At 38.5% G+C, this 16716-nt stretch overlaps 1 protein-coding gene across 1 annotated transcript; it reads left to right on the top strand.

The window, feature by feature from the left end:
- The first annotated feature begins 3061 nt into the window (after window positions 1–3061).
- LOC109705848 (mannose-6-phosphate isomerase 1-like) lies at window positions 3062–11339 on the top strand. Its single transcript, XM_020226631.1, is given in 6 exon segments — window positions 3062–3269; window positions 3272–3504; window positions 3621–3788; window positions 6082–6294; window positions 8873–9139; window positions 10782–11339. Coding segments are annotated over 6 exon segments (1317 nt in total). The 5' UTR covers window positions 3062–3163; the 3' UTR covers window positions 11112–11339.
- Window positions 11340–16716: the final 5377 nt, after the last annotated feature.

The raw sequence follows: 16716 nt of genomic DNA, 5'->3' as shown, positions 1-16716 counted from the left end.
ACAAAATTCATGAATCGGAGTGTTTAAAAGGTTATTGATTGGATATAAATAGGCCTTTTTGCATAAAAAATCCACTTATTTTGGGCTTTTGTAAAACCGGGCCATCTTTTTCGTTTTTGCAGATTCGGTCCACTTTTTCAGCAAACTGACCAAAATATCCTTATACATTTTTCTCTCTCCTCTTTTTTTTTCTCGTTCTTTTTTCTTTCTTTTCCCCAGGGACGCCGCGTCCACCTCCCTCTCCCGATCTGCATGGAAGGCGGCCAACAGTGGGGGCCTCCGGCCGCCGAAGGAGCAGAGGCGGCGCAGGTCGGGCGCCAAGGTCGGAGTGCGCGACTCGTCGGTGGTGACGCTGTGCCTGCGACTGCCGATCGCGAGCGGAGCTGCGTCCACGCGTGCCTCGACCTCGCCTTCACCCCTCCGTGCCTCTCCCACGCCCTCAACCTCTCCACCTCCGCCTCCGCCTCTCCTCTCTTCATCCCCAACGTCGCTATCAGGAACGCGATCCTCAGCTGGTGCGACCGCGCCGGGCTCCCTCGCCCCGCTCCCCACTCCCCGGACGCGGCGCTCGACCTCGTCCGAAGTCTCATGCCGAGGGGGCCGCGCTCCGTGCGCACGCGGAGGGAGAATTCCCTTGTCGCTGCTGGAGAAGCCGAGGAAGCGCGGGATCAGGAAGCCCCTGAAGCGGGCAATTCGTCGAACACCACGAGCGCGGGGCGGGGCCAGGTCGGCGGCAGGGCCGGTGCACGCGGCGGCGGCGGGCGGGTACGCGGTGCACACGGCTTCTTCTTCTTCATAATGGTGTAATGGAGCACCATTACACCATTAATGGTGCACACCATTACACCATTAATGGTGTAATGGAGCACCATTACACCATTAATAGTGTAATGGTGTAATTACACCATTAATGGTGCACCATTACACCATTAATGGTGTAATGGTGAAATTACACCATTAATGGTGTAATGGGTACCATTAATGGTATAATGGTGCACCATTACACCATGAAGAAGAAGAAGAAGCAGCCGCAGCGCGCTTGCGTGCCCGCCCGCCGCCTCCGCGTGCATCGGCCCCGCCGCTGCTGCCACCACGACAGCGCTCCCCGCGCGGCTGCGGCGGCACACGACGTTGATAAAGATCAAAGGGCCCGTGGATGCGCGGTCGTAGCAGGCGTCGGCGGCGACTTTCGGACATCTCCTTGAGAGTCGGACGGACTGTTCAGAGCTTCGGACTTGGAGAGGGTTCCATGTAGACGAGTAGGAGTGGAGGTTTTGGGGACCGTTTCGTCATGTCGAGCAGAGCTCGCGCAGAGCGCCATCGGCGGACCTTGAGCAGCCTGGGCAGGGTGTAGACCTTGTGTCGGGGTAAGGGGAGGGAGAGGGGAGAAGGGGGGCGGAGAAGGCGATCGGCGTCGGCGCGGGCGCGGTCCAGGGAAGTCGAGGGCAGAGAGAGGGGGGGGGGGATGCGCGGAGGGATGAGGCGAGGCGGTAGAGGCGAGCGGAGTGGGAGGGAGTCGGGGAGGAGGCGAAAAGAAAAAAAAACGAACGAAAGAAACAAAAAGAGGAAAGAGAAAAGATAATAAGGGTATTTTGGTCACTTTGCTGAAAAGGTGGACCGAATCTGCAAAAACGAAAAAGGTGGCCCGGTTTTGCAAAAGCCCAAAATAAGTGGATTTTTTATGCAAAAAGGCCATATAAATATAAAAAAAAAAGAGTATAGTTAAAAATGAATATACATAGTAAAAAGTGTTGCAGTTGCAATAGTATTTGTTAGAAAATTTAATTTATAAGGTGATTAAAGAGGTGAATTTTTGTTTTTGTTTAAAGTTATTCTCCTTGTTGAGTCGTTGTATAATTTTAAATTCAATAGCTGAATTTAACTAGCATTTAATCAAACATCAAATTTAGATTTGCATATAATTATAACGAATTGGCTGGAACACTATAAATAGCATTTGGACTCTTTTACTATCGAGTTTTTAATCCATGGATGAAAAATTATAGGTTAGGATGATAGAGATTCCCATAAAATTGAATGGGTGGTTGGTTAAATAGTATGAGCTAAAGGGTGGAATTGATTAAATTGTAAATTTAACGGCTAAAATATCGATAACAAAAAAAATTCAAATACTATTAATAGTATTTCAGCTCAACTCTAATTATAACTATAGTATAGTTGTAAATATATATATGCAACCAAACAGTCTCCGAAAAAAGTGTAGGAGTTAATAATAATAAAAAATGCAATCTCTCTGCTCCATAGCGATGCAAATGGGGTGGATTTGAGGGCGGGAACCCCGTCCTGCCCCGCCTCCCGCCTTAACTATCAAAATTCTGCTCTGCCTCCCACCTCGAATCCGTGACGGATTAAAAAATATATCCCATAATCCGCTCTGCCTCATAACCCGCATCCCGCCGGTGTCCTGAATCTGCCCTTCAAACTAATATATTTTATAAAATTATAATATTTTAAATATTTTGTAAAATATAAAATAATAATTTTTAATAATATTATGTATACATAATTAACAATATCAATTATACAAATAAAAAAAATATCAATTACAATTCGAAGCAAAATTCAAAAGTTTCAAATATATGAGAAATGAGAGCACTAATTTATTTGTATTTTAAACTTTTTTGTAAATACATTATTTTTTTAAAGATATTTTTTTAAAATATAAATGATTTTCCCGACAGATTCGAGGCGAATCATGGTGGGACGGATTCCGGGCGGGTCAAAAATTTTTTCGTTTCCTGCCCTGAATCCGTCTCAGATTATAAAAATTGTTTCGTTTTCCTTTCCGAATCTGTTTATTTTTTTTTGTTTACTGCCTCATTCAGGACGGATTGGGGCGGGAGCTCCACCAACCAGGATCAGTTTGCATCCCTACTGCTCCGTGCAATATTTTATGCTATCCTGCAAATTACTGATTTGAGCCGAGGCCGAGCCGAGCCGAGCCGAGAGTAGTGAGTGTATCCGGGTCGCCCTCGTTCTCTCTCAACCCCCGGTCGCTCTCACCTCCCAAATCCCCCCCTCTTCCCCTTTCCCTCTCCTCTTTAAAAACCTCGCACCCGATGCTCTCCAATGGCGACGACACTCCCCTCCTCTCCTCCCCTTCGGATTCCCCATTCGCCACCACCTCCTTCTAGGATTCTCAATGGTCGAGAACGGCAACAAGGGCGACAAGGCCCCCCCAATGGCGCCGCCGCCGCCGCTGCCGCTGCCGCTGCTGCGGCTCCGGTGCTCCGTCCAGAACTACGACTGGGCGAGGACTCGCGCGTGGCGCGCCTCTTCGCGCGCAACTCAGCCGCCGAGGTCGACCCCGCGCGCCCCTACGCCGAGTTCTGGATAGGCACCCACGGCTCCGGCCCCTCCTTCCTCCTCCTCCGCTCCGGCGCCGACCCCGTTTCGCTCGAGGAGTGGATCCTCCAAAACCCTAGCGTCCTCGGGGAGAAGGTCGCCGCGCGGTGGGCCGGCGATCTCCCCTTCCTCTTCAAGGTCCCGTCCCACTTTTTTCCCTTTTCCGCTAAATTTGGCATCCTTTTGAGCCTTTTCCATCTATTGTTCGTAAATGTAGGGTTTATGGTATGTGTTTGTGTGTTTGGGATGAGTAGGTGTTGTCCGTGGCGAAGGCGCTATCGATACAGGCGCACCCGGATAAGGAGTTGGCGAAGGTGCTGCATAAGATGCGGCCCACCATTTACAAAGACGCGAATCACAAGCCGGAGATGGCCATCGCCCTCACCGATTTCAGGGCCCTCTGTGGGTTTGTCACCATTGAGGTATTGGATTGTGTAATTTTTAGTTCGAAATGGATTGATTACCAAATTTGTGGGGCTTACCGTATCTTAAATTAGTATAAAATTGACCTTTTTTTTGTTTGCTTGTACGATGCTATGACTGGTACTGAATTAATTTCTATCAGATCAATCCTAAATCCCCTCGATTTCAAGAGGTCGTGGGTTGGATTCCCCAATCCACTGTTCAGTTGGTAGAAATGCTCATCCTTTACTTATTCTGTTACCTCTCGTGTCGGTGCACATTGTGTGATTCATCTTTACTTGTACCTTATGATTGCTGAGGTTGGAATGGGTTAGTGTGTTTATTCAGCATTCTGTCTGCATTTATCTTTTTGAGAAAGAAACAGTGGATTCGGAATCCGTAATCTGCTTTTGCTTTTGTTTCTCATCAATAACTGCTGGACAAATGTTAAATTATAATTTTTGGTTCCTTTTACTTGAGATATTGCTTCAGTATTTATAGTTTGATGGTGTTTTCTATTTGCTATTTAAGGACTGAAACGATGCTGTTTGGCCGCCAGAGTGTCAGTAAGTTATCCAGTCGGAAAGATTCGTAAAGATCAAAACACTTGCAAAATGACTGCTTAGGTCAAGATTAATTAATTCTCGAAGGAAAAATACTTTTTAAGATATCTAATTTATAAAGATTTAACCTTCTAGCTGTAGATTTGCAATACATCGTGAAATCCTTTTTTATGTACTTTATACTCTTGTAGCATATTCTCCCCTTTCTATTCTTTTTCTCTCTCCTTTTCTATTCATATATATATTTTTCTTGTCAGAATTGATATGTGCAAATTTCTCTTGTTATGGTCTATTTGGCTTTTTTCTGAACAATTTTCATTAATTGGTTCTTCACTTTCTGAAAGGGAACTTTCGCCTGGTATTGATGCTACAATAGGTGTGCTTACATTAGTGATTGATTCTTAGAATGCTTTTAGATCTGCGTTTTAGATGAGATTCTTAGAATGCTTTTAGATCTGCATCCCAGATGTTGCTATACCTCATCTAAGCTCTTGCAGGACATTAGTGATTGATTCTTAGAATGTTTTTAGATCTGCGTTTTTGATGAGATTCTTAGAATGCTTTTAGATCTGCATCCCAGATGTTGCTATACCTCATCTAAGCTCTTGCAGGACATCTTTTCATCAAATTTCATAATCTATTGAATGAAACACACATTGATTATGACAAAAGTCTGAATTGCTGAGGTGAAGAATCTTTGTTTAGTTTGTCTTCCTGTACAGATGTAGCAACAATGCCACAAGTTTTGCATCCTGGGAGAAGTGGGAAAAGTTTAAAAAATTTGGAATTTGGGAAGTATTAAGGTATTGGAAAAGAAGTGGTTCAAATAAATATACAACAACAGAAATATAGGAAGAAAAATTTCTGTTATGGTAGCATCATATATTTCATTTTCAGAATATAAAAATGTTATATGTGGATTGGTTTCTGGTGATTTCCTAGTATGCAACCTAAAGTTTGTGAACGATCCAATTTTTTTTTTCAAATATAAATGTTTATAAGATGGATATTTTGCATTGTATGGATAGTACCTAATGCTCTTATTTTATTATTCCAAGAGTAGCAAGTGACAAGCATTTCTTCCGACTTGGCCAAGTGTCTACCATGATTACTTTAAGCATACAATTGCTTCTTTTTCTCTGTGATATTAGCCTCATTTGATGACATATAGTTCATGTTTGTCTATTTTCCAGAGCAAACTTGAAGTGTCATATTTGCGCTAGGAGAGGTTTTGTACTGATTTTAGGTGACCCTTTAAATACATATTATCATTTGTTTGTTTTTTTATTTTTGATTTAACTCAATAAAGATTTTTGTTTTGTACCAAAATTTCAAGTTCCTACCAAACTGAAGTATTTGTGTTAAAATTTGGAGCACAGCCAAAAATTCAAGCCAAGCTTTAACTTGAGTACATGATTTTACTTTCTCATGTAATGTTTAACCTCTATCTATTGACTGCATAACTTTCTTATCTTTTCACCTATGCCTCACTTTATTATTATTCTTGGTTCTTGGTCTTGCAGTGCTTCGTTCTTTTTTCCTTCCGTTAGTTCAACTTGGTTTTGGGAAGTCTCGCTTTCTCTCTACTGCTCTATAGTGCATGCATTTATTTTTTCATTGAAAGATTCTGCTTTATTACCTTCTTACAATACAAATTAATACTGGGCATTCCTTGTGTTTCTTATTATTCATGATATACGAATGGCTCTTGAAAAGTAGTTCGACTCATCGTGATGTTGTGGCTTTGCAGGAGCTTAAGGATGTGCTCGCAACTGTACCTGAGATTCTAGAGCTGGTTGGTTATAAGGAACTAAGCAAGATTATGAATGACAAAGAGCATGACGGACACATCGAACCAAAATCTTTTCTGCAGTCAATTTTTACAAGGCTTATGTCAGCAAAACAAGAAGCAGTTTCTGAAGCAGTATTGAAACTGAAAAGCCGTTTGAACAGCGATAATAAGGTAGTTGCAATTAACATATCTTAAGTAGGATTTGATTAGTGTAAGTATTATAGTTATTGACATTTTCCTTCTCCTTGCTATTGTCTTATTAACTGTTTCATCCATTAGCTTAAGTTGTTTGGATGAACTAACCAAGCATTATTTTCATGTAAATCATAGTTGATTAGTCTGTTTTGATCTTATTAACTGCTTTATGATTGTCTCAAGTTGTTTGGTTGAACTAACTAAGCATTATTATCTTGTAAAGCATAGTTGATTAGTCCGTTTTGTTTTCTTTTTCTGTTTCTGTAAAAATATATAATGCTATCATTAAAGATTGCCAACTTACTGTCTCCTGACTGTGACTGTGTTCATATAGATCAGGAAAAGAATCAGTAAAGCAGCATGCACTGAAAAAAAGAAAAACATAGTAATATTGATAACTTAAAAATAAACATACAAGATAGTTCTTTCATTTGCAATTTATATAGTCATTCATGTTATTTCTATTCGGCTGCTCTTTTGTCTGTTTCTTGCTCTTAATTAAAACCATTCTCTTGCTGGTCCTTATTTTCAGGTCATGGTTTTATTTATATCTTTATGCTTCAGTGATCTCTGGCAATGAACTTCATATTCTGCTAACTTTATTAAGCTTTAGCATATTGTATATACCTTGGTTATTCCGCTATTTTATTAAGCTTTAGTATATTGTATCGAGCTTTATTTTGTTGCTCTTGTGCAATCCATTCTTTTTCTCCGTTTTGGTTATACTGGGGAACTGGCATTTCTAAATGTATTTATTTCTCTAAGCTTTTTGTGAACATAGCAATATGAAAAATCAAATGAAGACACTTCTTTGCTGGACTAGTCCACACTAATTTTCTGATATGCACTCGTTAGTAGTCTTTTTATTATTGTATGCTTCTGTTAGACAATACAGTTGTGCATTTTGGATGAATTTCATAGATCCTGCATTTGTCATGGCTTATGCATTCTCCTCTTAAATTTGAAACTAGTATACAGATCAGCATGCGATATTTCTGCCCTTAGATTCTCTAAGAAGGGCTTACTGTTTAGTGGTTACAAAAGTAGTTTAAAGTAGCCCATTGACGAGCAACCCTTTCAGAAATAGGATATTACTATGTTATTAATGGCTTTGGTCGTAAATAGGATGGATTTCCTTCTATAATGTAAAATTACTATATTATTTTATAAGCATTATTTTAAGGAGAGCTTTTCTATGAATTATGTACCAGTATGAGAGAGACAGCATTTATTATACTGGAAATTTCTTCGATCAATGTGGGAGGGTTGTGCAATATGGATTGAATGTTTTCATTAGAATTCAAGCATTAAGGAACGCCTAGATAAGAAATTGGCTTTGAAATTGGATTGAATGACAAAATAACTTTTCTTTGGTTTGGGCCATGTAAAGCTTGGTATTTACTGGATATGTTATTTCAGTTCTCACTCGAGTTTTTTTTGATGCAAATGAGTCTTACAATCAGTTTCGGGTGGGAAGAAACAGGATTTTATGGTTATCCACCGTAGATTTTTGTTTAAATGGCTTGTTTTGGTGATGAAATTATTCTTTTAGATTAGCAGCGACAATTAGTAAGGGGATTACCAATTAGATTAAGGTGAAATCTTATTTAACTTAGGGATAATAAAGGAAGAATTAAATGTTTTCAATAAATGATGTTTAATAATGGAAAATATCAGGTGAAAAGAGAAGCATAACGAAATGAAGATGGATATCTCAGCTCTTACAATTTTTTTTGTGGCTCAAAGAGAATAGAAATCCTTCTCGAAAGAAAATGCTGTTGTTCTAACTTTTCTATTGGCACCATTGGAATTCAAATAGACAATTTCCAGAAACAAGTTCACCTTCTAGAGTCTTGAAACCTAGAGACTGCCTCTCATTTTTTGCTATTTAACTGTCCTCTGATTATCTCTCTTTTTCCTCTACAAAAGAGGCCTCCAACAAGCCCAATCATACAAATTTCATAGATTTGGTTGGTTTTGTTTATAAATGGTTTAACATTACTTTGATAGGTCGGCTGGTACTCTAGACATTTAAAAAGAACATTTGTATCATTCATGAAATCTGCTGGTTGAGCGTGGTAGAGTATATCATACATACTACAAATTATTTTCCTTGAAGCGCAACGAAACATGGAAGCCTGCGGATTCAGGAGTTACATGTCATCTTTGCAGTTGATTTCTTATCTTCCATGCCATTTTGTTCTCTTTTATTTTGATCACATGGTTATGATAACCACCGTTATCTTAAATACTGGATAGTAAAATAAGATGTAACATCAGCTTTCTAAATAGAATAATATTACAGAACTGGACCCAGAAACATGATAATAGATGAGACTTGATTTAAGGTATTTGGGTTAATTATATGACATAATTATGATCAGTTTTTGTCTCTCAAATGTTAAGGCGTGATAAAGTTGTCCCTAACGATTATGCTCTTCTAAAACATCTTTTTGTGCACTTTTCCATGTCTCTATTGAAGGGTCACTTCTTTCTGATAGATTTGCTTTGTTTTTCACTTTAGATATTGATTTTTTTTTATTGCTTGAATCAGAAGAGGATGCTAACAGAGAAGGAGCAACTAGCATTATTGTTGGAGAAGCAGTATCCTGGTGATGTTGGTGTCATATCGGCATTTTTCTTTAATTATGTGAAGCTTAGCCCTGGGGAAGCACTCTATATTGCTGCAAATGAACCACATGCTTATTTATCTGGAGAATGCATCGAATGTATGGCCACTTCGGATAATGTTGTGCGAGCTGGTCTGACTCCTAAATTCAGGGATGTGCAAACTCTTTGTTCCATGCTTACATATAAACAGGTTTGTATTTACTTTTGATTTTCTATTCAATTTTTTTTATTGTTTTCAGTGCTATTGAACTTTAATTTACTTTATCTTTTGCAATCTGTGTTGTGACTGTATATATGTTGTGTGGCCCGCATCTATTTTCATAATCTGCTTATAACTATGCGATCCTCTTCTGTTAGTAACTTGTTTATCACCACTGGTTAGTTAAGACCGACTCCAGAAGCCTGACACTCCAAAGGGCTAAAACTAGGTCTTCAGGAAATTTGTAAATGTTCAAATTAGAAAAAGCTCAAACATCTATACAATACGATAGCATTTTCCAAACAACCAAGATATAATAACTTACAAACATTTAATGCTAATTAACTTCAATCTTACTGGCATACGTAAGTAATAGGAAGTATTGAAGTCAATATTGCTAAATAAATCTTGGATTTCAAGTGCCTCATTGAGAAAGATTTGGTTCTTGGAGGAATCTTTTACTTTCTAACTCAAGTGGTCAAATTTTGATAATGGAGTTTCTATTATTATTGGCCCAGAAATATCTAAATTGCTTGAATCTTTTGTATTTAATTGGATTGCAAATTCTAGATTAATAATAATAGATCCTACTGCCATTAAGAGAACTATACTGTATATTTGGCATTCTTGTAACTGGTTTTATTCATTTTAACTGGCTATGCTTTTTGTGCTCGTTAAAGTTATAATTAGCACCTCACGCTACCTACAGGTTACAACTCCATCTCCTTATTGGATTAATTCTACTTTACTAGTTTGATAGCATTGGACGTCTAACACTTTGCTGTAATGCAACTCGATGGCATATAGCATTGGAAGTCTAACTTTACACTTTATTGAACTTTGCACACAGGGATCCTTTTTCTTCTCTTTCTGTTTACTTTTTCTAGATTCTTTTAGTTTCTAGTTTAGGGAGAACAGAAATAGCAGTCTAATCTGTGTGCTAATGTTTAGAGTTCAACTTATGCATGTATCCCTTTATAGTCTGGTCAACTAATTTAACTGATTATACTATTTGCCTGTGGTTTTCTTTATAGTTTTCAAATACTTCATTCTAATGCTAATACCGTGCTGTAGCATGTGAATCCTTTTTTTTTGCTTTATCCATGTTTGTCATGTTGGGATATGGACATCTAGATCGACGAATGTTACAAGAACCATTAATTGCATGTTGGTTGATTTTTTTTTCTTTTAAGTGTGTCGAAGATTCATCAGTCTATTTCAATTGGATCTATTCAATGGCAGAAATTTGCTAGCAATAGATCTTATTTCAACACTCAGCCATGCTATTTCCATTCCTCAATTCTCTTTTGTCTGTCGACTTCTTCTTTTCTTTTACACTACTACTAACTGTTAAGTCAAAATTAGTTTTCATTTCTGAGTTTCTGGTATTCGCCTAAGGAAGTAGATCTACTTTTGATTTGGTACTGATGATATATATATATATATATATATATATATATATATATATATATATATATATATATATATATATATATATGCAAGCACCGGCAAAGGCTAACATTCCTTTCCAACACCAGGGACAATGCATTCTTATTCACTTTTGTTTACTAATTTTCTTTATTTTTATGACTATATACTCTCTCATGGTAAAATGAATGTACAATTTCCGCAGGGGTTCCCTGAAATCTTGCGAGGAGTCACCTTAAACCCCTTTGTATCACGGTACACTCCTCCATTCGACGAGTTCGAAGTCAACCGCTGCCTGCTCCCCCCGCAAGAGTCGGTGGTTTTCTCCGCAGTTCCAGGCCCATCTATTTTCCTCATAGTGTCCGGGGAAGGCAGAATCACCGTGGATTCTCCGGCCAACGAAGAAGAGACGGTGGCTGAGGGCGACGTATTCTTCTTGCCCGCACATAGTGAAATAAGGGTTAGTGCTTCTTCAGCAGCTTCTGGGCAGTTGCAGATTTATAGGGCTGGGGTAAACAGCAGATTCTTTGATTAGTGTTTTCCGCTTCTACTGTAGTTTACAAATAACGGTTTTAAGTACATCTTAATACCAGCCGTGCTATAGCTATGAGGAGGCTTAAATTACATCTTATGCTCGCGTTAGTTACTAGAGACTAGTCTACAGTGTATAGCTAAATGAAGAAATAAATTGGTTTTTATTCAATAGTTTATAAATGTTTTTTCCCTCTTTAAATACCATACAGGTTGGAGTTTTACATTGGTATTCATTCACTCAAATTCTAAAAGCCTACGGTTTATTCCTTTGCAATTGTTGCTCTACATTAATACACTAGGTGACAGCATCACATATGTGATCAAATTGCTTGAAACAATCATATTTTTGAAGCTAATCCTCGACATTTCGGGAGGATAAACAGAACTCTTAACTACAACATGCTTCGCTTTGCTCCTGCATTTCTTATTCCTCTGTTTGTTCAGAGTATGAGTAGTTATTTGTTCTGATATATTATGGCTTAATTACAGAAAAATTCCCCTGCACTTTAAACCATGTCTTTATTTAACCTTTGCATTGAATATCGCGTCAATTACCTTCCTATATTTTACTGTTGTTTCAAATAGGTTTAGAAACTTGAGATAATCGATGGATTAGATTGTAATGTTTCATTAAAATGAGTTTGTATATTATATCGTTTCGCATCTCGACATCTATCTATTTTGTAACTCACAAAAAAGTCAAAGAATTAGATAAAACAGATCTTTCATTACTATTAAACTTGTTAATTTATTTAACAATTTTACTCAATTTATATAAATCTACTGCATTAATTATAACCGATTTTATTTACCAATTTATTTTACAAAGTTTAATATATGTATTCGGCAATTAATCTAAATTTCTGGACCTGTTAGAGAAAGAAAATACCAAAGTGTAGGGAGATTATTGACGCAATTCTTAATATAGGGAGTAATTGAGAGAGGGGCCGAATGTAAGGCTTATTTTATTTTAATTTTTTTTTCTTTTGTAATTTAGCCTAATATTATTTCTCTGTTGTTGTTCACTTTGGATTTTTTTTAAAATTTATTTTAGTTACTGTAATTAGATTTAAGATTTCCTTTTTTCTTTTTTTTTTTTTGAGAGAGAGATTTAAGAGTTAAATTCACGAAAACCGCATGAACTTTTGCTCGTTTGCACAATTAGAACTTTAAAAAGTTTTATACGTACTTCCTAAACTTTTAAATTCATCAATTTAATGTGACTTTCTAATTCATCAATTTAATGTGACTAATATTAGAAAAATAATTAAGAAATAATGAAAGACACGTTATTGATGAAAATCAGTCTTTTTTTATGCCAAAAATTATTTTTTGGGACAAAGTTGACTATAAATAGCGCATCTAATTTTTAACAATTAAATAATAAAATAAATTTGGTTTTACTACGAGACTGAATCTGAACGTTAAAAAGAACCCTTTTGTATTGTTAGTGTGTTTTTCTTTTTCTTTTTCTTTTTTTTTTTTTTTTAAACTATTTCGCTAGTGCTGGTTCCTTTAAATTGATAAAAAGTAAACTTGAGTCTTGAGTGGTTAATTGCTAAAAATTAAAAATTTGGATGGTCAATATGAAATTTCAAAAGTTTTTAGGTGGCTACATGCACACAAAGACGAAGGTCATGAAGCCTTTAGCAAATTTTGGAGTATATTTTGAATATTTCATTACATGTAAACGAGGTTGCTGTTTAGTTATATGTTGCCGTTCATACAATACGTTATATGCGAACTAACAATTGGCTCTGCTAAACATCAAAAAATATTTAAATTTATAGGAATGGAAACTCATAATTTTACAATAATATTTTAGTGATTAAATGATCTCAAATTCATCTAAATAGCATTAAAAATTACCAACTTTTAGATTACTCGTATACTAAATAAATATTATCGAAAAATTATAAAATCTAATTCCTTAATTTGGATGTCCTATCGTCCAAAATGGTACGAGAGTAAACGAACCCATCTACTTACGCAAATATTCTAACTTTGCATGTTTGTATCTATATATCTTTTCTAGGAATATCAATGGGTTCGAATACCTGAATTTTATCCGAATTCGAGTCCGAACAGAGCAGATTTATTCGATACTAAATGGACATAGTTTCGGATACAAATATCAAAATCGAAAGCCCGGCAATTTTAGATGCAGGAATGAATTTTGATTTATACCTGACTCGAATCCGAACTGACTTTACATTATATATATATATATATATATATATAATATATAAATAGAATTAGGCTGGAATACTATTAATAGTAAAACGCTCTTTTTGCTATCAAGTTTTTAACCTTTGGATGAAAAATTGTAGGGTCAGGATGATATTAGTTGGTTAGAGTTGAGTGGTCCCCTAGGGCTGAGTGTCCCACTGGGTTATAGTATTTAATCCATGGTTAGAAATAATGAAAAGAGTTGATCCAAAGGCTAAAAAACTGTAGCAAAAATAGAATTTTGCTACTAATAGTAGGCCTCCGTCCAACTCTCTCTCTCCTCTCCCCGACACCGCTAACTCTTGTATACCGAATTGATATGGGAACGAACGCGGACGTATACTCGTGAAAATAGGATCAAGGGCCCCGCAACCCACCTCTCCGTGCATCCGAGGAAGAATCGGGCAGGTGAGTAGAACAGGCGAGACCCTGGGTGACGAGAGTCTAGGGGAGCAGACATGTCGGCAGAGAGAAGTTCCTCTTAACGAGCTAGTTGAGTATTGAGGGCTCGACGTCTCGATCTCCCGAAGGCTCTACGTCTGAGTACTGCAGACTTGAATAGCGTGCATCGTGTGAGCGGTCGCCTAGCGTAAGCGGCCCAGCCTCCTCTCCCTCTTCTCTCTTATATATATATATATAAGAGAGAGCGGGGGGGGGCTTGGCGGGGCCGGGTTGGTATGTTTCTAGAAGCATGGAGCCCTCCGTGCTTCCACATGCACGCGCGCGCACGCACGCGCACACACACTCGCGCGCGGGCACACACACATGTGCACACGCGCATGCGCACGCGCATGTGCACGGAGGGAAGATCTAACGGATGGAAATGATCAAAGGGGAAGAACTAACGGATGGAAATGATCAAAGGGGAAGATCTAACAATCGAAAACTTATGAGTACAAAGTGGCATATCTATTCTACTACATTAAAGGAGGGTTTGGGGGGACTAGAGGTTGACACGTGCCCCCCTGTTGGTAGCCGAATTTTCCGACTCTAGACCCGATCAAAGATCCTTCTCGGGGAGCGCGAAGGAATGGCTGCGAATAGTGACCCTTGAAGTTTGCGTCCTTCGACTTGATCAAGCTATTCGGTTGACGAGGGATCAGACCAGCCGAGTTCGAAAACCTTTACTGTAGAATCGGTTCGGCTAGATGACCCGAATGTACGAACTGTGCAGGGATCAATGTCGGCAGAAGAGCCGAATGGAAGAAGTACACAGTAACTGGTCAACTGAAAGAGGCGAATAAATGAAATACACAATGACTGGTTGGCTGAAAGAGCCAAATGCCTATATATATTAATAAAATAGTGTGCCCGAAGGGCATACAGACTCTGCAAATATATAGTTTACAACAGAGTAATACCCGTGGGGCAGACAGACTCCAGAGTTCTACTTAAAAGCTACTTCTAGGAAAGAAGTAAATGCGAAAAAGAAAAGATTACATTTAGACTACTCCTAGAAAGCAATAAATGTAGGAAAGGAAAGATATGAAAATGCGGTGGTCTTCTCGTTCAGGGGAGAGAAAGACCCTTATTACAGGCTTTGAAGTTACTATTTATAATGATGTCTTCTCAGCCCACATTATTGGTCGATTGACAGTAGTGGGGGGAGTGGTTGTAACCATGATCGTGGAAGTTACGCCTACTCATCGTGAAAGTTATGCCTACTTCTCATGGAAGTTACGCCTCCACTTCTCAAACGTTCTCGCCTAAACGCTCTTGACTTTCAAGTGCTTTATTGTCGACTTCGGGTGTACCACGTGTCCTTATTTCTTTGGCTCATACGTGGGCTAAGTCGGCGTGTTAATTTCAATTTTGGCATCAACACCCCCAAAAACCCTCCTTTATATTCTCTCTCTCCCTCTCTCTCTCTCTCTCTATATATATATATAGAACTAGGCTACTATGCTATTAATAGTACCAAGTCATTGGTGCTACCAAGTTTTTGATCATTGGATTAAGAGATGTGCGATTAGGATGATGTGGGCCCCCTAGGATTGAGTGGGTGGTTGGTTGAATAGTATGATCTAACGGGTGAAAATGATCAAAATGGTAGATCTAACGGTGAAAAACTTGGTAGCACCAAGTGCTTCGTGCTATTAATAGCATAGTAGCCGCACTCTCTCTCTCTCTCTCTCTCTCTCTCTCTCTCTCTCTCTCTATATATATATATATATATATATATATAGTCCGGCTATTATACTATTATGAGAACGATCGCCCTCGTACTTATAAGTTGTTTTCGATGATAGAGCTTCCGAATCGACGATCCACACCGTTAAACGTTATTTAGAGCATTTGAAACATCTAGAAATTAAATTTCATAATTTTTCAACATCATTTACCTTACGATCAAAAGCTTACAAAATTGACAATTTTTAACGACCGGTATGGAATACTTGCTAGTTTAACGGTGCAAAAGAATCCGAATAGGTTGAATTTTTGATAGAAAATTCTATTCACTACCTAGATAAAGATCAATAACTCCGATCTTAAATTGAAGGATCCGATCATCCATTTTTAAGACATCGTTTGATTTTGACCGTTCATTTTATGCCCGCTTGATGGACTTTATTATGATTTCGAAAAATTACGAAATTTATTTTCTAGAAGTTTCAAATACTCTAGATCATATTTAACGGAGTGGATTCGGATAGCTCCGTTTATCGAAAACAACTTATGAGTACGAAGGCGCCCAATACTAATATAGTATAGTTAGCCTATATATATATATATATATATATATATATATATATATATATATATATATATATATATATATATAGTTTTAAATTTTGATCTATTTCTACTACATTAAATGAGAGTTTGGGGGGACCAGAGGTTGACACGTGTCCCCCCAAAACCCGAGAGCAGTCTATTCAGGAAATACACTTAGGTACCGGTACACCCCTGCGCGGTACCGGTACTCAACACTGAAATCTGCACTTTGCAGATTTCAATGTCAAAACTTTGCTCTCGCATCGCGCTGAGTCCGTTTTGCATTCATTTCGCGCCGAAACGACTCGGACTTGTCCCGACACTCTCCAGATGTGTCGACAAGCCTCAGGTGTTGAAATCACACAGGCTGCAGTACACCAGGGATACTAGATCCTCCCCACTACAAAATATTTCGTCCTCGAAACTTAACGCATACCTCAATCCTGAGCCTCAAACAAGTAAGGGTAGGACTCGCGCATCACCATCTCCGGCTCCCACGTCGCCTCACGTTCCTCGTGATGACTCCACTGCACTTTCACATAAGGGATGACCCGGTTGCGCAATTCTTTCATCTCCCGAGCAAGAATCCGCACCGATTGCTCCTTATATCTCAGATCCTCGCCAAGCTCTAGTGAAGTGAAGTCAATCACGCGAGAGGGGTG

Source organism: Ananas comosus, unplaced genomic scaffold (assembly GCF_001540865.1).
Source record: "Ananas comosus cultivar F153 unplaced genomic scaffold, ASM154086v1, whole genome shotgun sequence".
Classification (NCBI taxonomy): domain Eukaryota; kingdom Viridiplantae; phylum Streptophyta; class Magnoliopsida; order Poales; family Bromeliaceae; genus Ananas; species Ananas comosus.
The sequence above is the reverse complement of the archived record's forward strand: the minus strand, read 5'-3'. Positions and strand labels throughout refer to the sequence as shown.